The sequence below is a fragment of the Triticum aestivum genome, chromosome 1D (genome assembly GCF_018294505.1).
Source record: "Triticum aestivum cultivar Chinese Spring chromosome 1D, IWGSC CS RefSeq v2.1, whole genome shotgun sequence".
NCBI lineage: Eukaryota > Viridiplantae > Streptophyta > Magnoliopsida > Poales > Poaceae > Triticum > Triticum aestivum.
The window spans coordinates 460,454,411-460,474,875 of record NC_057796.1 but is presented as its reverse complement, the minus strand read 5'-3'; the positions used below and the strand labels follow the sequence as shown (position 1 = coordinate 460,474,875).

Here is a 20,465-nt window from a genome sequence, read left to right as displayed (position 1 = left end):
ATCTTGCAAAATATTCCATTTTCTATGTGTATCTATGATGTGAGATATGGCTCTTATTTTGGTTGTAAGAGGTGCAGACTTTCTTAAATAAATCGAATGTTTGCCTCTGTGGATTTAGTCACTGTGATTGACTCTGATGTGAACGCAACCAACTCACTGTAAGAAATGTCAATTCCTTGACTCTGCAATAGATGAAATTAAATTACCCATATACTAAGTGATGTGGTTGTCCATGTAAGCGTCAATTGCTTGCTTGATTCGTAGCCTTTAGCGGTAGAGGCAGATGAACTCTAGACCAAAGGTAGTCGCAGGACAATTTTCTTCGAGATAATCTAACTCTTCTAACTTCGAATAAGTGAGTACAGTAAATTTTTATTGACAGTGCAAAGGGCAGATGGAGTTTGCAAGACTGCAGAAGAACTGCTTGAAGAACCAGGTGTTGTTTTCATCAGATAACAAAAGCAGCATTGCTGCAGATGGATTTGTTTACCATCCAGGGTAGTGATGGCAGCATGGCCTGTTGTCTCCGTCACTTCTAATCCAGTTATCTGCAGCATAAAAACACTGGCAGATAAATCTCGAAAAAAAATAGAACACCAGGAGACAGAAAAGCAAACCAAAGCTGGCAACCTGAGGCTATACCCATTCTTGAACACATTTGAACTGAAATTAACTAGTCTGCATTCAGAAATTAATGAGAACACACTACAGCACAAGCCAAAACATTTATGCCTGGCAAGGAAGTAAGCAAAAAGGCTAACATCATAGCTGGTGCAAAAAATAGCAAAAGAACCACCAGAACATCTTGGTTCAGTTGCCTGCCATGATCTACAGAACAGGATTAAGGCATCTTTCCATCCAAGGTTCCAATTATTTACCCTGCCAGGGTACATTCAAGTTTGAACAAAGACCAGCGGTCTAAGCACAGCGCACCAAAAGCGCAATCGACGCTTCTGTAGGCTCCCCCGACCTTCAATTCTCAGGAAAGAACACCGGATGATCCAGGAGGAGGCGCAGCAGAACCTGCAGTCTTGGGTGGCGACGACATCACCACCTTGTGCTTGTACATCTGCCACCAGTTCGCCTGCGCCTCTTCGGCAGTCCGGAAGGTCCAGATGTGCGGCTTGGCCTTCTCCCGCGCGATGAGGATCTCCTCTACCTCCGCCCTCCGCTTCGTCTTGAGCGAGAGACAGTCAACGAGATCGCCCCACTTGCCGAAGCAGGTGTCAAAATCCCCGTGGCGGTAGTAGGTCTGCAGCTGGTGGAGAGGGGTATAGCAGAACCATAGCGCATCGAAGCACTTTATGCAGTCCAGCCGCGGCGGAGGTGGGCTGGTAGCGCTGGTCGTTTCGGGCTTCTCTTTGGGCTCCATGCTTATAACGGCCTACCAAGAAAGGAATTTACATGTGAGATATGCTTGCATTACTAGAACCACACAAAACAACAGAAATACAGAAGAAGACGGAACGGAAGAAAAGGATAACCCTTCTCACCTTCCTCACCTCACCGCTGCTGCTGCCACAGCGGCTTGGGGGTACTGGTCTACTGGACAAGCCCTATTTTGATAGAGATATCAGATTTTGGAGGAGGAGATGTGACTAGGCACAAGTGAGAGCATACATACAAATAATGCTACTACAAACTATCCAAGCATAGTGTTGCACAATCAAATTTTCTGGATAATACTCCCTCCATTTCTAAATATAAGTCTTTTTAGAGTTTTCAATATGGACTACATACAGATGTATATAGACATATTTTAGATTGTGGATTCACTCCTTGCTCCGTATGTAGTCCATAGTGGAATCTCTAAAAAGACATATATTTAGGAACGAAGGGAGTAGTTAACATCGCGCAAACGAAAATGTATTATTATAAAGTACATATATTCTTAAAAGGTTCACTAATTAGTAGGTCAATGTTTTTATAAGGCCTGCCAGTAACTATCAAGCTTATCCGTCAGCAATTCTTCATTGGCCATCTTTCTTGTACTGTCATTAATGACTAGTAATACGGATCAGAGCAAGATACTAAACATATTTTGGGAAAGATCGGCCATGATGTAAATATGAGGGCAATCTTAGTTATACTGTCCTTAAGATTAAAGTCTTCTTGTAGCTAGTTACTGAAAACAGTATACTGACCAAAGATATCTTATTGCACCGGGGATGGAAAGGAAGTGCAAATTGTGTGTTTTGTAATACTAGAGAAGGGATGGATCACTTGTTCTTCTTGTACCCTGTTGCTAGATATGTTTGGCATGTGATCAAATGTACGTTTAATTTGCAAGAGATACCTAGTGTTTTTTATGATATCCCTGTCTGGATTAGTAAGCTCCCTGTTAGTAGTAGAGGGCTTGTAGCTTGTGGAGTAGCTGCTGTAGTTTGGTCAATTTGGAAGACCAGGAACAACGCGTGCTTTAATGGAATCATCATGCCCTCAGATCCTACTGGTATTGTGTGTCCAATATTGCTTTATATTAATTACTGGTCTAGTTTGCAGAGGCAAAAAGTTTAGAAATTGTGTCGCAAGGCGGCAAGAATTCTGGTCATGGTGGCACATGAGTTCTTCAGCCAAAGACAGGGATGTGCACCAGCCCACATGGGACAAGTATTATTGCAAACACCTATCAAGCGAAATCCTTTCTTTCACATGTAAACTTGAACATGCACTTGAAAAATCATGCAGCAAGTGCTCATCGAGAAACAATCAACGTTATAGTCTCACAATATCAAATCTACAGCAAGTACTCATCATCATCTAATACAAGAATCAGGAAAGAAAATAAAATTGAACAAACAGAGGATGAAAGAGGAAGGAGGGAGAGGGGGGGGGGGGGGGGGGGGTAAGGGAAGGGTGAGGAAGGAGGGGGGAGTGGCGGCTACCTGCCTATGGACTGGTCGCCGGCGTAGTTCCGGGCGGCGGCGCTGGTGGGCGGGAGCGGCTGCTCCACGCTGCTGGTGGGATCGGCTGCTCGACGGAGGGGGGCGCTGCTGGGCGGAGGGGCAGCGGAGGCTTCGGCTGGCTGGGTGCGCCGCGGCGGCGGGCCGGCGGCGGCTAGGAGGGAGGCGCACTTCTGGACCAGATCCTCTTCAGTTGCTGCTTCTGGGAGCTGCCTCCCATCTCTATGTGCGCCCGACTGGGCCGGCCCATTGGGGTGTCCGCGAATGCGATAGTAAAATATCGCAAAAAATGGTAGTTCGCGCTTTGCTTTTCCTGGGAATCAAACTTGCGCTCGCTGCTAGCCACTACGCCTGAAGATGACTCGTGACAAAAATGCACCGCGAGAATTCAAAAACTAAATAGCGGTAGCAGACTTAACACTATCTGAAAGAATCCCAAACAATATTCCAAAATTTGAGTTATTTACCGAAATTACGAAACATTTTTGACAAACCAGAACAATTTTCTGAAATGGCGAACACATTTTGAAATTTCTGAACTTTTTCCATAAACCTGAACATTTTCCGATTTTTTGAACAAAATTTTAAAATCATGAACATATTTTGAATTTTAAGAACAAATTTCAAAATGGAGAACAACTTTGAAAATCCTAAACTAATTTGAAACGAGAACAATTTTTTTGATACAAGAACAAAAATTTGGAAATGAGAACATTTTTTGAAACTTGTGAACAATATTTTAAAACAGGAACATTTTTTGAAATCCGCTCATTATTTAAAATTCTGATAAAATGAACAAAAATTCCGATTTTTTAAAACAGAATTTTTTTAATTCCCAAACATTTTTTTAAAAATGCGAACATTTTTTGAATATATGAACAATTTTTGAAAACACGACCATTTTTTAAAAAATTGAGCATTTTTTAAAAGCACAAAAATTTTAAGTTTCCGAACAATTTTCGAAACATGAAGGTCAAAAAAAGAAATTAAAATTGAAATATAAAAATGAAACAATAAAGAAACAGAAAAGGAAAAGAAAAGAAAAAAGAAAGAAGAAAAATAAACGGTAAAACAAAAAAAGAAAAACCAAATGGAAAACAGAAAACCAGAAAAAAAAACGGCTGGGAAACTCTAGAAAGTTCCCAAAACCAGAAATGCTGGAACACGTTAATGGGCCGGCCCAGGTTACCGCTCGATCACGAGCTCTGTGCGAAACGTCGACTGTTCGACGCAAAATGCATCGAATAGAATATTCTGTTGCTTCTTTCCATCGTCACAACACAACTCTGTGATACCTGATACACGTAAACGGGACGCTGCTTCGCAAACCTACCTAGACGCCTTTTAGTTAACCAGGGCGAGAGGATGTGGACCATGTGGCCACGAGCGGACGACTTTGTAAAGAACTGACCTCTCAAACTACTACTCCCTTCGCCCGAAAAAGCTTGTCCCTCAAATGGATATATCTATCAACAAGTTAGTGCTAGATACATCCATTTGAGGGTCAAGCTTGGGACAAGTTTTTCCGGACGGAGGGAGTACGTTCTCTCCCTCCTTTGATTTATGTCTCAGAAAAAATCTCTCTACTTTGATTCCCCCCTTGAGCGTTGCTTCCCGGCGCGGCCGGCGGGCGGTGGAGCATGGCGATGGAGCTCCTGGTTCGATCGTTTCTGCCCTTTTTGCCTCCCTTTTGCGTACTATGATGTCGGAGATGTGTTACTCTCCTTTCATCTCCCTTGGTGGTCTTTCTTCTCGTCCTCCTCCACCTTTCCAACAACACAGATTGACGTCGCAGCAACTCCCTTCTGCCCTCGAGCGGAGGCTAGATGGTGGAAGTCTGGAAGAGATCGACGCGAAGGAGGCAACAATGGAGTAAATGGCAAAAAAAAAATCACACTACGGGCTAGGGTTATGAAAAACTACCACTTCGCTTGATTTTTTAAAATGCTACCACAAATTAGGTTCGTTGTTCCAAAAAACTACCATGTCGCACTGATGACTATGTTGATTAACTTTAAACGTTATTATGACAGCTCGGGTCCACTCGTCAGGTTGACCATTAACAGGTTATGATAGGTGGGGCCCAAATATTTTTTGGAAGGCAATCAAGTCCCTAAAATAAAAAGTAAAAGCAATCGGGTCCCTACAAAATTAAAAACACAAGCAATCTGGTCCTCGTCGGTGAGCTCGTCGCCAGAGCCGATGAAGGGACCTTTGCTAATCATCCGGCGTTGCTCTGGACATGGTTGCGACAGCCGTGGCCGGCGGAAATCAGTAGCGGCGGTGGCGGCGGGCTGGAACCGCCCGTGCTCCCTGGCTACTCCCCGCCCGTGCTCGAGCTCGTGGCCAAGGTGGGTGTGGTCGACGGCTTGCGGCGTGTCCTGGTGGCGTCCGACCCGGGCGTTGATAACCCACAAGTATAGGGGATCAATTGTAGCCTCTTTCGATAAGTAAGAGTGTCGAACCCAACGAGGAGCTAAAGGTAGAACAAATATTCCCTCAAGTTCTATCGACCACCGATACAACTCTACGAACGCTTGGCGTTTGCTTTACCTAGAACAAGTATGAAACTAGAAGTACTTTGTATTGTTGGATAGGTTTGCAAGATAATAAAGAGCATGTAAATAAAAACTAGGGGCTGTTTAAATAAAGACACAATAAAGTAAATATAGCGAGTGTGGAAAAGTGGTGGTAGGAGTTGCGAAATTGTCCCTAAGCAATTAAATACTTTACTAGACCGATAGCAAGTATTATATGGGAGAGGGCACTGCTAGCATGTCATCCCTGACTTGGAATTCTATGCACTTATGATTGGAACTATTAGCAAGCATCCGCAACTACTAACGTTCATTAAGGTAAAACCCAACCATAGCATTAAGTGATATTGGTCCCCCTTCAATCCCGTATGCATCAATTTCTATGCTAGGTAGAAGCTTCTGTCACTCTTGCCCTCCAATACATAGTCCTATCAACATACAACTAACCCTATGGTGTGATCCACGCGCGCGCTCATATGATGGGCACCAAAGGACAGCAACATAACCACAAGCAAATTAAATCAATCATAGTAATTCATCAACCATCGAAAGGACAAAGAAAATCTACTCAGACATCATAGGATGGCAACACATCATTGGATAATAATATGAAGCATAAAGCACCATGTTCAAGTAGAGGGTACAACGGGTTGCGGGAGAGTGGACCGTTGTAGATAGAGGGGGAAGGTGATGGAGATGTTGGTGAAGATGGCGGAGGTGTTGGTGAATATCGCGGTGATGATGATGGTGGCCACGGCAGCGTTCCGGCGCCACCGGAAGAGAAGGGGAGAGGGGGCCCCTTCTTCTTCTTCCTTGACCTCCTCCCTAGATGGGAGAAGGGTTTCCCCTCTGGTCCTTGGCCTCCATGGCATGGGAGGGGCGAGAGCCCCTCCGAGATTGGATTTGTCTCTCCTGTTTCTGCGTTCCCGTGTTCTGCCCTTTCACCGTTTCGTATATATATGGAGATCCATAACTCCGATTGGATTGAAACCTTCGCCCAGATTTTTCTCCGAAAATTAGCTTTCTTGCGGTCAAAGAAGAGCAGCAACCGCCTTATAGGGGGGCCACGAGGGTCAGGGGAGCGCCCAGGGGGTGGGGCGCGCCCCCTGCCTCGTGCCCCCCTTGGGCACCGTCTCGCGTTGATTCTTCCGCCCATATTTTCCAAATATTCCAAAAATATTCTCCGTCCATTTTTGTCCCGTTTGGATTCCGTTTGATATGGGGTTTCTGCGAAACATGAAACATGCAACAAACAAGAACTGGCACTGGGCACTGGATCAATATGTTAGTCCCAAAAATAGTATAAAAAGTTGCCAAAAAGTATATGAAAGTTGTATAATATTGGCATGGAACAATCAAAAATTATAGATACGACGGAGACGTATCAACATCCCCAAGCTTAATTCCTGCTCGTCCTCGAGTAGGTAAATGATAAAAAAGATATTTTTTTGATGTGGAATGCTACCTAGCATAATCTTTATCATGTATCTAATCATGACATGAATATTAAGACACGAGTGATTCAAAGCAATAGTCTATCATTTGACATAAAAACAACAATACTTCAAGCCTACTAATAAAGCAATCATGTCTTTTCAAAATAACATGGCCAAAGAAAGTTAGCCCTACAAAATCATATAGTCTGGCTATGCTCCATCTTCACCACACAAAATATTCAAATCATGCACAACCCCGATGACAAGCCAAGCAATTGTTTCATACTTCTACTGTTCTCAAACCTTTTCAACTTTCACACAATACATGAGCGTGAGCCATGGATATAGCACTATAGGTGGAATAGAATATGATGGTGGAGGTTGTGTGGAGAAGACAAAAAGGAGAAAGTCTCACATCAACGCGGCTAATCAACGGGCTATGGAGATGCCCATCAATTGATGTCAATGTGAGGAGTAGGGATTGCCATCCAACGGATGCACTAAGAGCTATAAGTGTATGAAAGCTCAAACTAAAACTAAGTGGGTGTGCATCCAACTTGCTTGCTCATGAAGACCTCGGGCATTTGAGGAAGCCCATCATCGGAATATACAAGCCAAGTTCTATAATGAAAATTCCCACTAGTGTATGAAAGTGATAACTCAAGAGACTCTCTATATGAAGAACATGGTGCTACTCTAAAGCACAAGTGTGGTAAAAGGATAGTAACATTGCCCCTTCTCTCTTTTTCTCTCATTTTTTTGGTGGGCTTCTTTGGCCTCTTTTTTTATTTGGGCTTCTTTGGCCTCTTTTATTTTTTGTAAAGTCCGGAGTCTCATCCCGACTTGTGGGGGAATCATAGTCTCCATCATCCTTTCCTCACTGGGGCAATGCTCTAATAATGATGATCATCACACTTTTATTTACTTATAACTCAATATTACAACTCGATACTAGAACAAAGATATGACTCTATATGAATGCCTCCGGCAGTGTACCAGGATGTGCAATGATCTAGCATAGCAATGACATAAAAAACGGACAAGCCATGAAAACATCATGCTAGCTATCTTACGATCATGCAAAGCAATATGACAATGAATGCTCAAGTCATGTATATGATGATGATGGAAGTTGCATGGCAATATATCTCGGAATGGCTATGGAAATGCCATGATAGGTAGGTATGGTGGCTGTTTTGAGGAAGATATAATGAGGCTTATGTGTGATAGAGCGTATCGTATCATGGGGTTTGGATGCACCGGCGAAGTTTGCACCAACTCTCGAGGTGAGAAAAGGGCAATGCACGGTACCGAAGAGGCTAGCAATGATGGAAGGGTGAGAGTGCGTATAATCCATGGACTCAACATTAGTCATAAAGACCTCACATACTTATTGCAAAAGTCTATTAGCTATCGAAACAAAGTACTACGCGCATGATCCTAGGGGGATAGATTGGTAGGAAAAGACCATCGCTTGTCCCCGACCGCCACTCATAAGGAAGACAATCAATAAATAAATCATGCTCCGACTTCATCACATAACGGTTCACCATACGTGCATGCTACGGGAATCACAAACCTCAACACAAGTATTTCTACTAATCCACAACTACCCACTAGCATGACTCTAATATCACCATCTTTATATCGCAAAACTATTGCAAGGAATCAAACATATCATATTCAGTGATCACAAGTTTTATGTAGGATTTTATGACTAACCATGTGAATGACCAATTCCTGTCATCTCTCTAAATAGATATAAGTGAAGCAAGAGAGTTTAATTCTTTCTACAAAAGATATGCCCACGCTCTAACAAATATAAGTGAAGAAAAAGAGCATTCTACAAATGGCGGTTTTCTATGTGAAGAGAAACAGGCAGTCCAAACTTCAAATGATATAAGTGAAGCACATGAAGCATTCTATAAAGCCATACTCAAAAGATATAAGTGAAGTGCAATGAGCATTCTATAAATCAACCAAGGACTATCTCATACCAGCATGGTGCATGAAAGAAAAGAGAAAACTAAATGCAAAAGACGCTCCAAGATTTGCACATATCGCATGAATGAAACGAATCCGAAAACATACCGATATTTGTTGAAGGAAGAGGGGATGCCTTCCGGGGCATCCCCAAGCTTAGACGCTTGAGTCTCCTTCAATATTTACTTGGGGTGCCTTGGGCATCCCCAAGCTTGAGCTCTTGCCTCTCTTCCTTCTTCTCACATCGAGACCTCCTCGATCCTCGAACACTTCATCCACACAAAACTTCAACAGAAAACTCGGTAAGATCTGTTAGTATAATAAAGCAAATCACTACTCTAAGTACTGTTGCAAACCAATTCATATTTTGTTTTTGCATTGTAGCTACTGTAATATAACTTTTCCATGTCTTAACCCACTGATATAAATTGATAGTTTCATCAAAACAAGCAAACTATGCATCAAAAACAGAATCTGTCTAAAACAGAACAGTCTGTAATAATCTGAACATTCACCATACTTCTGATACTTGAAAAATTCTGCCAAAAATAGGAAAAATAAAAAATTTGTATAGAAAGACAGTGAAAAAAGAATCAGAACCGTTTGATGTTCCAATAAAAATTTAGAAATCGCGCACTACAGCCAAAGTTTCTGTCCTGCACCGTACAAACCAACAAGCATTGTAAACATCCTAAAGGCAAACCTTGGCACATTATTTTTATTATACAATGGAGTTGTACAAGGGGATAATTATTTTTTTTGATAAGTTTCTGTAATCAAGATTCACAAAGTTTCCGTGAGCATGAACAAAGTTAAAGGCTAGCTCCCACTTCAACAATGCTTGTCTCTCTCACTTTCACTTTCCTTTTTGAAAAAGTTTTGGGTTCCCCTCTTTATTTTTTGTTTTGTTTTTAAACTATATAAAAGCACTCAACAGAAATAAATGACTCTCTAAAACTTCCGGGTTGTCTCCCTGGCAGCGCTTTCTTTAAAGCCATTAAGCTAGGCATATAGTGCTCAAGTAGTGAATCCACCCGGATCCCAAGGTAGATCAAAGCCAATTTTAATTAGCAATGATTTGGCATTTAGTAGTGAGCACAAAGTAACATAAATCATGCAACAACGAAGTCTAACTCTCTTCCTATGCATCGGCATTTCATAAAAGAACAATTCATGCACACATAGTAAAGGCCAATGCATAGTATAAGCAGTTTCTTGCAATTTTATCGTGTTGGAAACATAGAGAGGTGGAGATATAGTTCCTCTCTCATAATAATTGCAAGTAGGAGCAGCAAGCACATGCATATTGTATTCATCAAAATCATCATGTGCAACGGTAAAAGGCAACCCATCAATATAATCCTTAATAAAAGCAAACTTCTCCGATATAGTGTAGTTTGGAGAATTCAAAAAGATAATAGGACTAACATGTGTGGGTGCAATAGCAACAATTTCATGTTTAACATAAGGAACTATAGCAAGTTCATCTCCATAAGCATCATTCATATTGGCATCATGGCCACAAGCATAGCAAGCATCATCAAAAAGGGATATTTCAAAAGAATCAACGGGATCATAACAATCATCATAGCAATCATCCTTCGGTAAGCATGAAAGGAAATTAAACAATGTATGAGTTGAAGAGTTACTCTCATTAGAAGGTGGGCACGGGTAGCTAATCCGCTCTTCCTCCTTTTGTTCTTCGCTCTCCTCATCATCTTTTTCATCCAATGAGCTCACAATGTCATCAATTTCTTCTTCCATAGACTTCTGCAAAATATTAGTCTCTTCTTGACAGCGGAGACTTTCTCAATAAATGCATCAATATCGGAATTGAATTCATAATTGGCATAGCAATATTTAAGGATAGCTAAATTTTCAGGTCGATAAACAGCATCATAAAGATTTTCAAACTCTTTGAACATAGATTCAATTTCATAAGCACCCATAAAAGCAACAAATTCTTCTATTTGTTCCACATCATAGTTATGATATATACCTCTAGCATAAGAAGCCAAGGTTTCATTATCATTAAATTTGCATGAAAAGGGAAGGTGTGGAGTCTTCATCCTAGAGCAACAAGTATAATCATATCTCAAGCATACTTGCCAAGCATACCACTTCAACATATAAATTTGATCCCATAATAGTTTCCCTTTTTGAGTCAAGCGATAATCCCTAAAGTATTCACGTTGGTCCAACGTGTCTCCCATTACATAATTGAATGAGGTTTTCTCAGGATTATCAAAGTGGTACAAAATATTCTTCACATAATGATCATCGAGGGTTTTAGGAGGTTCCCCATCTCCATGAGTAGCAAGTACACCTAATTTTTTTTGGTATTTCGTGTTCCATATCCATAACTAAAGATAAAGAACAACTAAGAATAGCAAATAAAAATTACTTATTGATAAAGCAAACAAGCACACACGAGAATATTCACCCCACGCTATGACTCCCCGGCAACAGCGCCAGAAAAAGGTCTTGATAATCCACAAGTATAGGGGATCAATTGTAGCCTCTTTTGATAAGTAAGAGTGTCGAACCCAACGAGGAGCTAAAGGTAGAACAAATATTCCCTCAAGTTCTATCGACCACCGATACAACTCTACGCACGCTTAGCGTTTGCTTTACCTAGAACAAGTATGAAACTAGAAGTACTTTGTATTGTTGGATAGGTTTGCAAGATAATAAAGAGCACGTAAATAAAAACTAGGGGCTGTTTAAATAAAGACACAATAAAGTAAATATAGCGAGTGTGGAAAAGTGGTGGTAGGAGTTGCGAAATTGTCCCTAAGCAATTGAATACTTTACTAGACCGATAGCAAGTATTATGTGGGAGAGGCCACTGCTAGCATGTCATCCCTGACTTGGAATTCTATGCACTTATGATTGGAACTATTAGCAAGCATCCGCAACTACTAACGTTCATTAAGGTAAAACTCAACCATAGCACTAAGTGATATTGGTCCCCCTTCAATCCTGTATGCATCAATTTCTATGCTAGGTAGAAGCTTCTGTCACTCTTGCCCTCCAATACATAGTCCTATCAACATACAACTAACTCTATGGTGTGATCCACGCGCGCGCTCATATGATGGGCACCACAGGACAGCAACATAACCACAAGCAAATTAAATCAATCATAGTAATTCATCAACCACCGAAAGGACAAAGAAAATCTACTCAGACATCATAGGATGGCAACACATCATGGGATAATAATAAGAAGCATAAAGCACCATGTTCAAGTAGAGGGTACAGCGGGTTGCGGGAGAGTGGACCGCTGTAGATAGAGGGGGGAAGGTGATGGATATGTTGGTGAAGATGGCGGAGGTGTTGGTGAAGATCGCGGTGATGATGATGGTGGCCACGGCAGCGTCCCGGCGCCACCGGAAGAGAAGGGGAGAGGGGGACCCCTTCTTCTTCTTCCTTGACCTCCTCCCTAGATGGGAGAAGGGTTTCCCCTCTGGTCCTTGGCCTCCATGGCATGGGAGGGGCGAGAGCCCCTCCGAGATTGGATTTGTCTCTCTACGTTTCTGCGTTCCCGTGTTCTGCCCTTTCACCGTTTCGTATATATATATGGAGATCTGTAAGTCCGATTGGATTGAAACCTTCGCCCAGATTTTTCTCCGAAAATTAGCTTTCTTGCGGCCAAAGAAGAGCAGCAACTGCGGTACAGGGGGCCCACATGGGTCAGGGGCGTGCCCCGGGGGTGGGGCGCGCCCCCCTGCCTCGTGCCCCCCTTCGGCACCGTCTCGTGCCCCCCTTGGTAGTTTTTGTTACCCTAGCTCGTAATGTGGTAGTTTTTTGATATATACTAGTCAACAACATCTTTCTCCGTGACCTTCCAGCTGCAAAATGGAGCACTCCGCGGAGATCGGGAATGAGGAAAGGAGCCATACAGGTGCAACTTTTACTTCTGTTTTTATTGATGGAAAGGTGAGATCAGTTTTAAATCCTGTGTGCAGAAATCCTTATATGAAAGACCAAGAACCTGTACAAAATGATGAATATGCATAGCTATGCCCATCCGGTGGCCAAACAAGAATATGTGTCCTCCTTCATCAGCGATTGATAAAGCTTCCATCGAATCTGACCAAACAAGAACATCGAATAAAAGAAGAAAACCTAAAAAACTGAAGAAAACAAGTAAAGGAACAAAAAAACCGAAAACTATTGAAAACCAACATAGGAAACACACAGAAAAAATAGCGCATAAGCTTCTAATACTCCCTCCGTTTTATTTAATTCGCATATTAGCTTTGTCTCGGGTCAAACATTCTAAACTTTGAGCAAGTTTATATTCGTGACATTTTCAAAAAATGGTTTTTGCGGGGTACATAGGGAGTTTTATTGAAGGAAATATGCCCTAGAGGCAATAATAAAGTTATTATTTATTTCCTTATTTCATGATAAATGTTTATTATTCATGCTAGAATTGTATTAACCGGAAACATAATACATGTGTGAATACATAGACAAAACAGAGTGTCACTAGTAGGCCTCTACTTGACTAGCTTGTTGAATCAAAGATGGTTAAGTTTCCTAGCCATAGACATGAGTTGTCATTTGCCAAACGGGATCACATCATTAGGAGAATGATGTGATTGACTTGACCCATTCCGTTAGCTTAGCACTTGATCGTTTAGTATGTTGCTATTGCTTTCTTCATGACTTATACATGTTCCTATGACTATGAGATTATGCAACTCCCGAATACCGGAGGAACACTTTGTGTGCTACCAAACGTCACAACGTAACTGGGTGATTATAAAGGTGCTCTACAGGTGTCCCCGATGGTACTTGTTGAGTTGGCATAGATCAAGATTAGGATTTGTCACTCCGATTGTCGGAGAGGTATCTCTGGGCCCTCTCGGTAATGCACATCACAATAAGCCTTGCAAGCAGTGTGACTAATGAGTTAGTTGCGGGATGATGCATTACGTAACGAGTAAAGAGACTTGCCGGTAACGAGATTGAGCTAGGTATTGAGATACCGACGATTGAATCTCGGGCAAGTAATATACCGATGACAAAGGGAACAACGTATGTTGTTATGCGGTTTGACCGATAAAGATCTTCATAGAATATGTGGGAGCCAATATGAGCATCCAGGTTCCGCTATTGGTTATTGGCCGGAGACGTGTCTCGGTCATGTCTACATAGTTCTCGAACCCGTAGGGTCCGCACGCTTAAAGTTCGGTGACGATCGGTATTATGAGTTTTTGTGTTTTGATGTACCGAAGGTAGTTCGGAGTCCCGGATATGATCAAGGACATGACGAGGAGTCTCGAAATGGTCGAGACGTAAAGATCGATATATTGGACGACTATATTCAAACACCGGAAATGTTCCGGGTGGTTTCGGAGAAAATCGGAGTGCCGGAGGGTTGGGAGAAATAGTGGGCCTTATGGGCCTTAGTGGAGAGAGAGGGCTGGCCTAGGGCAGGCCACGCGCCCCTCCCCCTTTGGTCCGAATTGGACTAGGAGAGGGGGGCGGCGCCCCCTTTCCTTCTCCCTCTCCCCCTTCCTTTCCCCCTCCTAGTAGGAGTAGGAAAGAGGGGAGTCCTACTCCTACTAGGAGGAGGACTCCTCCTCCTGGCGCGCACTACAGGGGTCATTCGGCCTCCCCCCTTGGTCCTTTATATACGGGGGCAGGGGACACCTCTAGACAGAAGTTGATCCGTTGATCTCTCCCAGCCTTGTGCGGTGCCCCCCTCCACCATAATCCACCTCGATCATATCGTAGCGGTGCTTAGGCGAAGCCCTGCGTCGGTAGCATCATCATCACCGTCATCACGCCGTCGTGCTGAAGAAACTCTCCGGCGAAGCTTTGCTGAATCGGAGCTCGCGGGACGTCATCGAGCTGAACGTGTGCTGAACTCGGAGGTGCCGTGCGTTCGGTACTTGGATCGGTCGGATCGTGAAGACGTACGACTACATCAACCGCGTTGTCATAACGCTTCCGCTTTCGGTCTACGAGGGTACGTGGACACACTCTCCCCTCTTGTTGCTATGCATCACCATGATCCTGCGTGTGCGTAGGAATTTTTTTGAAATTACTACGTTCCCCAACAGTGGCATCCGAGCCAGGTTTATGCGTAGATGTTATATGCACGAGTAGAACACAAGTGAGCTGTGGGCGATACAAGTCATACTGCTTACCAGCATGTCATACTTTGGTTTGGCGGTATTGTTGGATGAAGCGGCCCGGACCGACATTACGCTTACGCTTACGCGAGACTGGTTTTACCGACGTGCTTTGCACATAGGTGGCTGGCGGGTGTCAGTTTCTCCAACTTTAGTTGAACCGAGTGTGGCTACGCCCGGTCCTTGAGAAGGTTAAAACAACACTAACTTGATGAACTATCGTTGTGGTTTTGATGCATAGGTAAGAACGGTTCTTGCTAAGCCCGTAGCAGCCACGTAAAACTTGCAACAACAAAGTAGAGGACGTCTAACTTGTTTTTGCAGGGCATGTTGTGATGTGATATGGTCAAGACGTGATGAGATATAAGTTGTTGTATGAGATGATCATGTTTTGTTGAAGTTATCGGCAACTGGCAGAAGCCTTATGGTTGTCTATTTATTGCATAAGATGCAAGCGCCAAATAATTGCTTTACTTTATCGCTATCCGATAGCAATAGTTGCAAGAGCAATAGTTGGCGAGACGACCATGTGACGACACATTGATATAGATCAAGATGATGGAGATCATGGTGTCATGCCGGTGACGATGGAGATCATGACGATGCTTTGGAGATGGAGATCAAAGGCACAAGATGATGATGGCCATATCATGTCACATATATTGATTGCATGTGATGTTTATCCTTTATGCATCTTATTCTGCTTTGTTTGACGGTAGCATTATAAGATGATATCTCACTAAATTTCAAGGTAAAAGTATTCTCCCTGAGTATGCACCGTTGTCAAAGTTCGTCGTGCCGAGACACCACGTGATGATCAGGTGTGATAAGCTCAACGTTCATCTACAACGGGTGTAAGACAGTTTTGCACACGCAGAATACTCGGGTTAAACTTGACGAGCCTAGCATATGCAGATATGGCCTCGGAACACTGGAGACTGAAAGGTCGAGCTAATAGAAGATATGATCAACATAATGATGTTCACCATTGAAAACTACTCCATCTCACGTGATGATCGGACATGGTTTAGTTGATTTGGATCACGTGATCATTTAGATGACTAGAGGGATGTCTATCTAAGTGGGAGTTCTTAAGTAATATGATTAATTGAACTTTAATTTATCATGAACTTAGTCCTAATAGTATTAGCATATCTATGTTGTAGATCAATAGCTCGCGATGTTGCTCCCCGTTTATTTTGATATGTTCCTAGAGAAAAACTATGTTGAAAATTGTTAGTAGCAATGATGCGGATTGGATCCGTGATCTGAGGATTATCCTCATTGCTGCACAGAAGAATTATGTCCTGATGCACCGCTAGGTGACAGACCGATTGCAGGAGCAAATGCAGACATTATGAACGTTTGGCAAGCTCGATATGATGACTACTTGATAGTTTAGTGCACCATGCTTTACGGCTTAGAATCGGGGCTTCAAAGATGTTTTTGAAACGTCATGGAGCATATAAAATGTTTCAAGAGTTGAAATTAGTATTTCAGACTCATGCCCATGTCGAGAGGTATGAGACCTCTGACAGTACTTTGCCTAAAAGATGAAGGAGAATAGCTCAACCAGTGAGCATGTGCTCAGATTGTCTGGGTACTACAATTGCTTGAATCAAGTGGGAGTTAATCTTCCAGATAAGATAGTAACTGACAAAGTTCTCTGGTCACTATCACCAAGTTACTAGAACTTCGTGATGAACTATAATATGCAAGGGATGACGAAAACAATTCCCAAGCTCTTCGCAATGCTAAAATCGGCGAAGGTAGAAATCAAGAAAAACATCAAGTGCTGATGGTTGACAAGACCACTAGTTTCAAGAAAAGGGGCAAAGGGAAGAAGGGGAACTTCAAGAAGAACGACAAGCAAGTTGCTGCTCGAGTGAAGAAGCCCAAGTCTGGACCTAAGCCTGAGACTAAGTGTTTCTACTGCAAAGGGACTGATCACTGGAAGCGGAACTACCCAAAGTAATTGGCGGATAAGAAGGATGGCAAAGTGAACATAGGTATATTTGATATACATGTTATTGATGTGTACTTCACTAGTGTTTATAGCAACCCCTCGGTATTTGATACTGGTTCAGTTGCTAAAAGTAGTAACTCAAAACGAGAGTTGCAAAATGAACAGAAACTAGTTAAGGGCGAGGTGACGATGTGTGTTGGAAGTAGTTCCAAGATTGATATGATCATCATCGCACACTCCCTATACTTTCGGGATTAGTGTTGAACCTAAATAAGTGTTATTTGGTGTTTACGTTGAGCATAAATATGATTTGATCATGTTTATTGCAATACGGTTATTCATTTAAGTTAGAGAATAATTGTTGTTCTGTTTACATGAATAAAACCTTCTATGGTCATACACCCAATGAAAATGGTTTGTTGGATCTCGATCGTAGTGATACACATATTCATAATATTGAAGCCAAAAGATGCAAAGTTAATAATGATAGTGCAACTTATTTGTGGCACTGCCGTTTAGGTCATATTGGTGCAAAGCGCATGAAGAAACTCCATGCTGATGGGCTTTTGGAATCACTTAATTATGAATTACTTGATGCTTGCAAACCATGCCTCATGGGCAAGATGACTAAGACTCCGTTCTCCGGAACAATGGAGCGAGCAAATGACTTATTGGAAATAATACATACTAATGTATGCGGTCCGATGAGTGTTAAGGCTCGCGGCAAGTATCGTTATTTTCTGATCTTTGCAGATGATTTTAGCAGATATGAGTATAGCTACTTGATGAAACATAAGTCTGAAACATTTGAAAAGTTCAAAGAATTTCAGAGTTAAAATATTTGAGTTACGAGTTTGGCCTTCAGTCAAAACAATGTGAAATAGTTTCACTACTCACGCTACCTGGAACACCACAGTGTAATGGTGTGTCCGAACGTCATAACGTACTTTATTAGATATGGTGCGATCTATGATGTCTCTTACCGATTTACCACTATCGTTTTGGGATTATGCATTAGAGACAGTTGCATTCAAGTTAAATAGGGCACCATCTAAATCCGTTGAGACGACACCTTATGAACTGTGGTTTGGCAAGAAACCCAAGTTGTCGTTTCTTAAAGTTTGGGGTTGCGATGCTTATGGGAAAAAGTTTCATCCTGATAAGCTCAAACCCAAATCGGAGAAATGTGTCTTCATAGGATACCCAAAGGAGACAGTTGGGTACACCTTCTATCACAGATCCGAAGGCAAGACATTCGTTGCTAAGAATGGATCCTTTCTAGAGAAGGAGTTTCTCTCGAAAGAAGTGAGTGGGAGGAAAGTAGAACTTGATGAGGTAACTGTACCTGCTCCCTTATTGGAAGTAGTTCATCACAGAAATCTGTTCCTGTGACTCCTACACCAATTAGTGAGGAAGCTAATGATGATGATCATGTAACTTCTGATCAAGTTACTACCGAACCTCGTAGGTCAACCAGAGTAAGATCCGCACCAGAGTGGTACGGTAATCCTATTCTGGAGGTCATGTTACTTGACCAAGGCGAATCTATGAACTATGAAGAAGCGATGGTGAGCCCAGATTCCGCAAAATGGCTTGAGGCCATGAAATCTGAGATAGGATCCATGTATGAGAACAAAGTGTGGACTTTGGTTGACTTGCCCGATGATCGGAAAGCCATATAGAATAAATGGATCTTCAAGAAGAAGACTGACGCTGACGGTAATGTTATTGTCTACAAAGCTCGACTTGTTGCGAAAGGTTTTCGACAAGTTCTAGGGGTTGACTACGATGAGACTTTCTCACCCGTAGCGATGCTTAAGTCTGTCCGAATCATGTTAGCAATTGCCGCATTTTATGATTATGAAATTTGGCAAATGGATGTCAAAACTGCATTCCTGAATGGATTTCTAGAAGAAGAGTTGTATATGATGCAACCGGAAGGTTTTGTAGATCCAAAGGGAGCTAATAAAGTGTGCAAGCTCCAGCGATCCATTTATGGACTGGTGCAAGCCGCTCGGAGTTGGAATAAACGTTTTGATAGTGTGATCAAAGCATATGGATTTATACAGACTTTTGGAGAAGCCTGTATTTACAAGAAAGTGAGTGGGAGCTCTGTAGCATTTCTGATATTATATGTGGATGACATATTGCTGATTGGAAATGATATAGAATTTCTGGATAGCATAAAGGATACTTGAATAAGAGTTTTTCAATGAAAGACCTCGGTGAAGCTGCTTACATATTGGGCATCAAGATCTATAGAGATAGATCAAGACGCTTGATAGGACTTTCACAAAGCACATACCTTGACAAAGTTTTGAAAAGGTTCAAAATGGATCAAGCAAAGAAAGAGTTCTTGCCTGTGTTACAAGGTGTGAAATTGAGTAAGACTCAAAACCCAACCACGGCAGAAGATAGCATGAGAATGAAAGTCATTTCCTATGCCTCAGCCATAGGTTCTATAAAGTATGCCATGCTGTGTACCAAATCTATTGTACACCCTACACTGAGTTTGACAAGGGAGTACAATAGTGATCTAGGACTAGATCACTGAACAGCGGTCAAAATTATTCTTAGTGGAATAAGGATATGTTTCTCGATTATGGAGGTGACAAAAGGTTCGTCGTAAAGGGTTATGTCGATACAAGTTTTGACACTGATCCAGATTACTCTAAGTCTCAATCTGGATACATATTGAAAGTAGGAGCAATTAGCTAAAGTAGCTCCGTGCAGAGCATTGTAGACATAGAAATTTGTAAAATACATACGGATCTGAATGTGACAGACCCGTTGACTAAGCTTCTCTCACAAGCAAAACATGATCACACCTTAGTACTCTTTGGGTGTTAATCACATAGCGATGTGAACTAGATTATTGACTCTAGTAAAACCCTTTTGGATATTAGTCACATGGCGATATGAACTAATCACATGGTGATGAGAACTATTGGTGACAAATCACATGGCGATGTGAACTAGATTATTGACTCTAGTGCAAGTGGGAGACTGAAGGAAATATACCCTAGAGGCAATAATAAAGTTATTATTTGTTTCCTTATTTCATGATAAATGTTTATTATTCATGCTAGAATTGTATTAACCGGAAACATAATACATGTGTGAATACATAGACAAAACAGAGTGTCACTAGTTGGCCTCTACTTGACTAGCTCGTTGAATCAAATATGGTTAAGTTTCCTAGCCATAGACATGAGTTGTCATTTGATAAACGGGATCACATCATTAGGAGAATGATGTGGTTGACTTGACCCATTCCGTTAGCATAGCACTTGATCGTTTAGTATGTTGCTATTGCTTTCTTCATGACTTATACATGTTCCTATGACTATGAGATTATGCAACTCCCGAATACCGGAGGAACACTTTGTGTGCTACCAAATGTCACAACGTAACTGGGTGATTATAAAGGTGCTCTACAGGTGTCTCCGATGGTACTTGTTGAGTTGGCATAGATCAAGATTAGGATT

The 20,465-nt window shown here is 42.0% G+C and overlaps 1 protein-coding gene across 4 annotated transcripts; it reads right to left on the bottom strand.

Moving 5' to 3' along the window:
* Window positions 1-664: 664 nt before the first annotated feature.
* LOC123182939 (uncharacterized protein C227.17c) lies at window positions 665-3,152 on the bottom strand. 4 transcript variants are annotated; one of them, XM_044595638.1, is made up of 3 exons: window positions 2,886-3,152; window positions 1,494-1,556; window positions 665-1,384 (listed from the first exon to the last, which is right to left on the bottom strand). In XM_044595638.1, the coding sequence occupies exon 3, from the start codon at window positions 1,370-1,372 to the stop codon at window positions 980-982; it is 393 nt and encodes a 130-aa protein (XP_044451573.1). In that variant the 5' UTR covers window positions 1,373-1,384; window positions 1,494-1,556; window positions 2,886-3,152; the 3' UTR covers window positions 665-979. The 4 variants fall into 4 exon arrangements, with proteins under 4 accessions (XP_044451573.1, XP_044451574.1, XP_044451575.1 ...); XM_044595639.1 differs by having other exon boundaries at window positions 2,890-3,152; XM_044595640.1 differs by lacking the exon at window positions 1,494-1,556 and having other exon boundaries at window positions 2,890-3,152.
* Window positions 3,153-20,465: the final 17,313 nt, after the last annotated feature.